General features: G+C 41.5%; 1 protein-coding gene and 1 non-coding gene across 2 annotated transcripts; both read right to left on the reverse strand.

Moving 5' to 3' along the window:
* Positions 1-783: 783 nt before the first annotated feature.
* Positions 784-887, reverse strand: LOC124514072 (U6 spliceosomal RNA). The gene has a single exon (XR_006962569.1). It is a non-coding gene; the product is annotated as a U6 spliceosomal RNA (small nuclear RNA).
* Positions 888-1786: 899 nt separating this feature from the next.
* On the reverse strand, positions 1787-2047 carry LOC124513763 (non-histone chromosomal protein HMG-17-like). The gene has a single exon (XM_047081769.1). The coding sequence runs from the start codon at positions 2045-2047 to the stop codon at positions 1787-1789; it is 261 nt and encodes an 86-aa protein (XP_046937725.1).
* Positions 2048-9814: the final 7767 nt, after the last annotated feature.

Below are 9814 nucleotides of genomic sequence, written 5' to 3' on the forward strand. Positions count from 1 at the left end.
ATTCCCCTATCCCCTTTTTTGATGACAACCAAAAATGTCTCCAGAGATTGCTAAGTGTCTCCTGCAAGACAAAATTGTCCCTGGTTGAGAATTACTGAACTATGTAGGTCTTGAATATTAAGAAATAGTTCTATATTAGAATAAGTATAGCAATGCTTATATAACACTTATTTGTGGCCAGTGTTTTGCACATATAACTCATTTAATCCTTATAGTTCTGTAAAGTAGATACTATTATTATCCCATCTTTGAAATAGGGTAATGGAGGCACAGAGTGGGTTAAGTAGTTTGTTAAAGATTGCAGTGCCAGGATTTGAATTCAGGCTGGGTGGCATCAGCATGTGTCCTCTGAAATACACTGTACTATCTGTACAATGGAATGGCCAGAGAACAGAATTTTTTTTCTGGACAAATGATATTTGTGTTCTGGCCTAGTTATCCACATTGCATATCCAGGGGGATGTTGCCCATGGTCAGCTGTGGGCCTGCCGCTGTGAAAGACTTCAGATAAACGCTAAAGTATTATAGTTAATAAAATTTTTTTTTAAGTTTTTATTTTTTGAGGGGCACCTGGGTGACTCAGTTCATTGAGTGTCTGACTTCAGCTCAGGTCACGATCTCACAGTTTATGAGTTTGAGGCCCGTGTTGGACTCTGTACTGATAGCTTGGAGCCTGGAACCTGCTTTGGATTCTGTGTCTTGCTTTCTCTCTCTGCCCCTCCCTTGCTTGTGTGCCCTCTCTCTCTCTCTCTCTCTCTCTCTCTCTCTCTCTGTCAAAAATAAACAAACATTAAAAAATACTTTTTGCGTGTCATCCTTGCACAGGGGCCATGCTAATCTTCTCTGTATCGTTCCAATTTTAGTATATGTGCTGCCGAAGCGAGCACTAAAAAATACTTTTTAAAGTAATCTCTATACCCAACATGGGGCTCAAACTCATGACCCCAAGATCCAAGAGTTGTATGCTCTTCTGACTGAGCCAGGTAGGTGCCCCTCAATTTTTTTTTCCCAAACCACAGTGTATCCAGCTTTATTAAAGATACTTCTCATAAACAATCATGGTATTTCAGGCAGGACATGGGCAGACAATTGTTAACAGTATTCAACAACTTTCAAACTCCCTTCTTCAATGGACTACCAAAATCAGGAGGCCACTATAAAACCCAGTGAAGTTTTCATTTGATGCTCTGAACAGGGAAAGTTTAGACTGAGGGTTGACATTTCACATTTGCATGTTGTTTAACAACTTTTTACAAGCCAGCCCTGACTTTCAGGAAATGAAAATGGCAGAATTACCAATCTGAAGCTCCACAAACTAAAATAGGAACCCTTTTGAGGGATGCCATCTCAATGGTGACACTAACGTCCAGATTGCTTTACATACTGGGAACCATTTCTTGGGGTCAGGTTCCAACAGGTCTCTGGGTTTAAGGGAGATAAGCTTATGTTGAAGGCAGAGGAGAAGCGGACATAAAAATGAATTTTAGTTTTTCCACACCACAAGGCGTTTGTGCCAAAGTGACTAATGTATGTCAACATCAAGGAATCCCTCCTCCTGGGAACCAAGGGAAGTTCCTCAGAACTAGAAGGGGATGGTGTTTTTCCCCTTGTATCAGTCTAGCTTCAGAGATATTCTACTACTGACGTATGCCCTTCCCCCAAAACAACACTGAAACGTTCTGTGTGCTAACAACATAGCTTAAAAAAAGTAAAACAAAATTCTGCAGTTTTATAAAACTTGATAAAAAATAGTATTTCAAACTGTACAGTCACCAGAAGTACACAGTTACCCATAATGCACACACTTGGCATCTCCAGCACCTTTCTGCGCCTGGTCTCTTGTGGCACCTCCGTTTTCTGCATCAGCTCTCCCCTTGTTCCCTTTGGGTACCTTCTTCCCCTTCTTTGCAGGGGCCTTTTTAGGTTTGGACTCTGGCTTTGCAGGAGCAGGTTTAGCAGATAACCTTGCGGCGGATCTTCTCTGTGGCTCATCCTTCACCTTGGCTTTATCTCCTTTAGCATCCCCTTCAGCCTCTCTCATGGGCATGGTGGTGACGGTGGTGGGACATAGGTGCTGGACGTGGGGATGCAGTGGCGCATGGGCTTTGGTCGGTCCGGGGGTCATTCTCACCTCTACTTCTTCACATGGGTCCTCAACATTTTTATACCAAACATTTATACGCCTACTTTTTTGGTCACTAACTACTGTTGATTGAGTGAGTGAAAGTGCTGCTATTTGACAGACCGAATATAGCATATGTGCAGGCAAGGCCCATCTTATGCTGACTCTAGAGTCAATCCACTGATGGTGGATTGTATTTCAGCAGTTTTATGAAAATTAATGAAATTTTAGCTGATCTTAGTAGATTCACCTTGCCCAGAACTTGATTACCTGGCCTGAATGAAGAGAGGGTAGTTCCAAAATTCCAGTGTATTCTCGGTGGGCAGTTAATGCAAAATTTTCAGGTATGAACTTTGGATAGTTTGCAGATCAAGGAGGTACTGAAAACATAAACCAGGGCTCTCCTTGGATGAATAATAGGTGGCATTAAAAGACTATTATTTGATCTCTTGCTTTTGACATTGGGTCTAATTATTCTACTAGTAGATGGTACCAGATCCTTGTTCAGTCTTAGCCTAAATGAGAACATGTGGCTTGGGTAAGACAGTTATATATTTTAATTCACTACATTTCTTCCTTCGTTTATTCACCATTTATTAAGAGTTATTATAGTACAGTTTTTAACACTACTGACCCTCAAATCAAATTTTACCTATGATGCATATTAGTTGTATGATCTGGGGCAAATTACTTAATCTTTCCAAGCCTTGGTTTCTTGTTTGTAAAACTGAGATATTGTGCCTAATATTTACCTCAACATGATTGCTTTGAGTATTAAATCAAATAATGTATGTAAAGTCCTTGCAAAGTAAATAGAACATATTCAAAAAGTGTTAGCTATTACTAGTATTGTGTACCTATTATGTCACTGTGTCTGTCTCCTAGGGAGAGGAAACAAGAACGTAAATAGTTAAAACACAAGGTAGAAGGTCATATGTCATGAAAGGAGGAAAATTAAAATGCTCTGGTAGTTCAGAAGAGATAAGAGTCCTGGATGAAGCAGCAAGGAAGGAATCATGGAGGAAGTAACACCTAAGTTGAGCCTTGAAGGAAGGATAGAATGAAGGCATGCAGTTGTGAGAACACTATTTCTAGAGTCAGCTATAAATACCCACTGCGACTGGACTGAAAATGATGAGTCATCCTTTTCTTCTTCTTAATCCCAGTAATGTGCAGAAAGGAAATCCACAGTGGTAGCAAATTCTTGCCACCAGTGTTCCTTCCCTTCATTTTCTATGGAGAACACAGAAGGACAGTCTTGTTTCCTGCTGCAGTAATAGAGGCACTAAGTTCAAGGTCATGTAGTCAGCTTTAAATTAGACTGTTGTGCATGAACTCTCTAAGTAATCAAGCACCATGTACATTTTTATTAGGCATTTACTCTAACCTAATCTCATGTGGTGCTTTGGGGGTACAGAAGTAGTATGCCCTTGAAGAAACTATGGTCACAATGGGAAATATGATATAAATACAGTAAATAGTTTATAAAATAACATAGAATCTAATATTCAGGTATGTGGTGTGAACTTTTTATCTAATATAAGTTGTGAAAAAAAAGATTGATCCATGGAACTTCAGATGATTTTGTAAAGATGGCTTTATGGGATAGGAATTTGAGTTTTTGGATTGATGTAGGGGAGGGGAGAAGAGAGCATTTGAGATGGGAAATTTTTTAGCAATGCTAGTAATTCATGAATGAGAATTCATGAAGATAACACCTTTTAACTTATGGATTAGAATTTCAGTGATGTCTGCATCTCTTCAACTGCATGATACTTACAGAGCTGTGTTTGGATCTGTCCTGTCCTAATGCCCCCACTCCAGGTGATTTATAAACCATGCATATATGTGGGACACTTTCTCAGACTCCTGCTCTTGTTGATGCCTTCCACCATCCAGAAACTGTGCATACATGAGCTAAATGAATGTCACGTCATTGACAGGAATAATTCTCCATTTGTAAACGTTTTGAGGAAATGAATAATTTTGGCTCATTTCAAAAAGGGGTCTTTCAAAGTCAGCACATTCTCTGACATTCTTCTCCCTTCTTCCCCTTTCATGTGTGAACCCCACTGATTTCTTAGGAAGATGCCCTGGTTGTCATGGTGAAAACTACGCTAATTGGGTTCCTCTAGTTGATGTTCTGTCAAGCTCACTGCCCCACTGAGGATCTGGAATAGAGCACTTAACTTTTTCCTTCTCAAAGAACGTGTTCCCAGCAAGTCAGCTGCCTCAGCAGAAAATGGAAGGTATTTGAAATGTCCAATATGTTATCCAAATATTTCACCCTTCATGGGGCCAGACATGCACAGTTTCACTTTCATTTGGTATCTTCTTTCCACAGAGAGTACTGATGGAAACTCAGCTGGAGATTTTTAACTGTGTTAAGTGGTTTGGGGGAATTTGTAAAAAGTGAAAGCGTGTGGACTGATCGTCAATTTGAGAAAGGAGACCTGAGTCCAGGGCAGGGCTGGTCCGAAGTAAACTGAAGTAGTCCTTTTTTGTAGTTGTCTTGCCCTGTTTCCCCCCCTGCTAGAAGGAATAAAGGAAGGAAAAAGGAAGTCCAGCAAGCCTAGTGCCTCCATCACAAGTTGTCATCTCAACTTGAGACAGTTCCTGATAGCCCTTCTCTCCCAGTGTTTTAAATCAAAGGGTAGCTATCTGGTGTATCAATTTCCCAGGGTACTTTCTTTGCTTGAGGACTTATAGGAAAATCTGAACTATGGTTTTCATGGCTCTGAATGATTTAACATATCACTTACGTAACTTACCATTTGAAATTGCCCTTGATGACCATTGGGATAGATATTTTGGTATTCCTTATATGACATCAGGCAAACTGTTGCCATCATCTACATGTTGGTTTAATTTTCCTAGACCTTCTTGGTAGTATTGACTCACTGAGAAATTGTGAGTATACTGTGTAGCTCTATGTTTCTGTTTTTGAGGTTGATTCTTCTGACTTTGGAGGAGCACATGCCTAGGTTGTGTGAGGTTAAGGCTTCCCCTAGGTCTTTTTGTCCTTTTACCATCTCCTGGAATACTTTGTGATGTTTCAAACTCATCTGAAGACCTATCATTACATCTGTCTCTTTAAATGCACTTTTAACTGTCACTGGTCCCTTATACCTCCGTGTGAATGGGTGTGGGAGAAGGTTTGGGGCACTGGTCACCTGAGGGAACAAGGAGAGGAAACACCACGGAGGAAAAACCTGCCCATTGGGTATTTGGGGCTAGGAAAACAACTTGCCTTTTCAACAATTTTGCCTCAGGCTGGTAGTGGGAATAATAATGATAATTATCATCAGCAGCAAGTGGTGCCCAATTAAGTGCCTAATTGGGCATGATGCTGTACTTAGACAACTGCACAGACCTATCCGTTTCTGCAGAGCTTGAGACAAACACACTGTTACAGAGACTGGGTTGTTCAATTGTAATATCAAGTCAGTTGGTGCAAAATGTGTGGTTCACATTGCACATAGGCTAAAGATCTGTTCATTTGGGGGGAATATGGGGCCAGTGAGATTGAAAGTAGGAAGGTAAATGGAACCTGAATATTATTTTGGCTTTACTCCTCATCAACTATTGAGAAATGTTTAGGCTCCTTCCTGCTTCAGAAAGTAATATCACAGATTCTTTGATGATAAACAAAGCCCTTGCTAGGCATCAAGAACATTTTTCACACTATCAGAGATCACTGTTTACCCTTGGAAATGGGGATGGAAAAGGAGAGGGGTGGATGGGGACTCACACCAGAATGACCCCGGATGATGGTTTTGTATGGCTTTATAGAGTATAAATATATGCTAAGATTTGCATGCTTACTGAGTTCCAGGTGTTGTGTGAAGTATCCTACGTAAACTATGTCGTTTAATCCTGCTAACAACGACTATCTACATGAAGAAATAGAGGAATAGAGAGTATAATGAAGTTGCTCCAAATCACACAGCTATACAGATTACCCCTCCCAGTACACCCATATTGTATTGCATTTCTGTGATAGTTTTGTCTTATCATAGTCAATCTCTCTCTGCAAAAGGTCGATGCAGTTAGTTGAGGACTCCACTTAATTGGATTCTGGTTAGTTGAGGTTTGGCTCTTTCAAAGGAGGTTGCAGATGGTTCAGCTCAGGCACAAATTAGCCACTTACTGTCCACCAAATAATTACATCTCATGGTAGTGTATTGCTAGAGATTGAAGAGTCTAATATTTATACACCAAAGAAACCTGATATATCAAAAGAGAGGTCTGAGTTAAGTAGTTCAGAGGGCCTGGAACTCTGTTGAATTCAAGCTGTTCTTATAATTCCATTATTGTTAAATCCCTTCCTTCCCAAAAACCCACAAGCTGCCCAGCCATGAAGGCTTGTTTACATAGGGTTCCTTTAATTTAAAGGGAAAAAGAGCTTTGCAGCTTGTAGGGTGGAGGTGAAGCCTGCCTGTGCTGTAGTTCCTACAGTTTGCCCTTACATGTTTCCATAGAAACAGAATTGTTGCTTGAACTAAAAATTCTTAGAGTTGTTTGAAACTTGAGCTAACTTTATCAGAACTGAGGGAGAGATTCCTGGCTTTCCATTCTACTGGCAATTAGTGGAGTCTATGTGTTTAGAGGGGAAAGAAGGCACTCAAGGACTCTTTAGAGTCAGATTTGCATGAACCCTAGATACCAGTGGAGAGAGAGATAACCGCGTATGTGAATCCCCTCTAATTCTTTTCCAACTCGTCTTTCCATTTAGCTCAGCCATCTTGCCCCAGAGCATAGGATCATTTTGGAGGCAAGAGTAATTAAGAGCATGGACTCTAGAGTCAGGCTAATTTGGGTTTGACTTCTGGCCCCATACTTATCACCTTATGTGAACTTGGGCAAATAATGTAAGTCGTTAGATCCTCAGATCCTCATCTGTAAAATGAGGGGTAAAACCGATACTTGCTTAATAGAAATAATGTTAAGGTATTGTGCCTGAAACATGGTAAACATTCAATAAGTGGTAGGTTTTGAAAAAGTTACTTGTCCTCCCCCAGAAACCTTGCTGATCTCTCCTAATCCGTCACACCTTTGAAGACCTTTACTTTTCTTTTTTTTTAAAGTTAATTTATTTTGAGAGAGAGAGCAAGCAAGCAAGCAAGCAAGGAGGGGCAGAGGCATGGGGGGTGGAGAGAATCTTAAGCAGACTCTGCACTGTCTGGGTGGAGCCCGATGCAGTGCTTGAACTCACGAACCGCGAGATCATGACCTGAGCCAAAGTCGGATGCTTAACCGACTGAGCCACCCAGGTGCCCCTTTGAAGACCTTTTCGTGAACCACATCTCATGTCATCTGCGTTGATGTCACTTTGCTTGCCACTTTTGAGGTTGTTGTCAGTTGAGGTCTAGTTTTGTTTTGTTTTTTATGGTTGTCTTTCAGATCACCTAGATTGTAACCACTTGAGGACACAGGTGGGCTCTTGCCTGGTACAAAGCTGAGCACCCAGGATATACTAGTTAAATATTTGTGGGAGTAAAGATTGGGCTTTGGGCTTCACCAACTTATCCAGAGACTATTTTGGAGTTGACTTTTTGTCTCCACTGGAGTCCAGGTAGCCACTCTCTTTCTTAGCTTTTGCTGTCCCTACTAATAATACAATCTGGTAAAACATATCTAATGTGCCCAATTTAATAGGTTCCATCTCTAAGGACTGATGAAGATTGAAAGAATGTTCTCATACAGCCTGAGGCTTCTTTGCCTGTAGTGGTCCAGTGTCGGTGGCTCATTTTATTTGGGGAAACACTGTATGAAGTTTGGTCAGCCTCAAAGACAGCCACTGGGGCCTCTTACTGGGTGTGAACTGGCAATGACTACAGCCAAGCAGAGCTGAGCTAGGGCTAAGATCAGCTTCATTTTAAGATTCCCCTATCGATCACCATTGGGTGGTGGTATCGCTCAGACTGGAGTTGTTAACCTTCAGCCTGGGCTACTTTTCTCAGATATTTTGCAGTTCAATATCATATCTAAGGTGAAAAATCACTTATGAGACAGTGCTCAAGTTAAGTGGTGAGCAGCTTGTAGGTAGCCTGCTGGAGCAAAAAGGGCCATAGTAAGGCATTATTAAGGGAAAATCAAATGTTTACCGGGGCTTTGCAAAATATAGGGGGAAATGAAAAGAGGGCTTCTGTGATAAATGAACAAAGAGCTTGATTTGCCTCATTTCTAAACTTCTCTATCACTCTAGTCAAATAGCAGCGTTATTCAAACTCGAATTATTTTTGCCACTCTGAATAAAGGAGGAATCCAAGGAGGGTCTTTGGGAGATTTTCGGGTGAGAGCCACATCTCAGGGAATGGGTAATTTTGCCGTCATTACCACTTTGGTTGGCATCTAGGTGCCAAGTTGGTTGAATATTTTCCATGAAGAAAAAGACTCCCTCCAGCCTGCAGAGGTATCTGCAGCTCCACCAGGAACCAAGGATAGGCTCCAGACCCTGGTTGGAAGGCAGAGGAGAGGAAGGAGGGAAGTGTGTGAGAAGGGAGGTGAAGAGGAGAAAGGCAGAGGGGACAGCATCTGAGCTTATTGAGTCAGCCTGTTAATTGTGTTTCCTACAGCTGGCCCTGCGTCTCTTTAATCCATTCTCCACACAGCCACCATTGATTTTCCTAAGCATAAATCTGATTGTCTCATTCCCTTGCTTAAAACCCTTCAGTGTTTCCTATTAAGCTGAGCATCAAGTCCAAGCTCCCTGACATGATGTACAAGTCCCTTCACAATCTGTTTCTTACCGCGATCTATCTCCCCTCTACCTACTTTCTATATCACACTTGATGCGACAATAATATTGAACGGCTTACAGATCTTTCTACCTCTCCCCTCCCCTGCTACACTCTTATATACACAAAAGGCTGCCCCATGTCCTTGCTTATGCAAATCCTTCTGCATGGAACACTGTTTCCATCTTTCTTTCCTAATTTCTGTTTTTACTTCAAGACACAGCTCAGATATCATCTCCTCTAAGAAGAATTTTCCAAGCCCTTCAGGCTAGGTTTCTCTTCTGAGTTCATGACACCTGTGTACACTTACTCCATTATGTTGAAATTTGTTTACATGTGTGTCTTCCCCACTAGACTGAGAGCTTCTTGGAGGATGGGACTAAAGGCATTCAATATTTCAGATGGTGGTGAGTGATAGGCAGTGGTCTTATGTACCTGTCAGAAGTAGCCATGGTTTGGGCTTCCTTCCTGTTCAGTCAGTAGATGCCTGCTTTCTCACTGGCTTACATATTTGCAAAAAGTCGTCCATGCAATTATTCATTAGACTCCTGGCTCTAGGAAATGTTTGCAGTTTAAATGGGTGTTTATAGTGCCTTCTCTTTAGGGAACAATGGAATTTCAGGTACGAAGGCAGGCTAATGTAGAGACATTTTCCCTGGCCCTTGGACCACATGGTGTGGGCAGCAATCCATTAAGCCAATGTTTAGGGTCAACCCTCAACCCAGTGAACCCTGATCACCATAGTAATCTGTTAATACTCAGTTAATTTGTCTTTTAGAGAAACAAAATGTAGACATGTTGATTCTGAGGCTCTAGCTAGAGTGTGAGCTCCTTGAGGAGGGAGACTGTCTCCAACTTGTCTGGGCTTTCTCAGAGGGCTTTATACTATGGGAGAGGCTCTCAGGGGGTTCTGGCCAATCCTGTGATTTATGGGGGGTGGGTTTCTCTTCTT

The sequence above is a fragment of the Lynx rufus genome, unplaced genomic scaffold (assembly GCF_022079265.1).
Source record: "Lynx rufus isolate CCGP_SWC_20201006 ecotype Redwood Valley unplaced genomic scaffold, mLynRuf1.p SCAF_19, whole genome shotgun sequence".
Taxonomy (NCBI): Eukaryota; Metazoa; Chordata; class Mammalia; order Carnivora; family Felidae; genus Lynx; species Lynx rufus.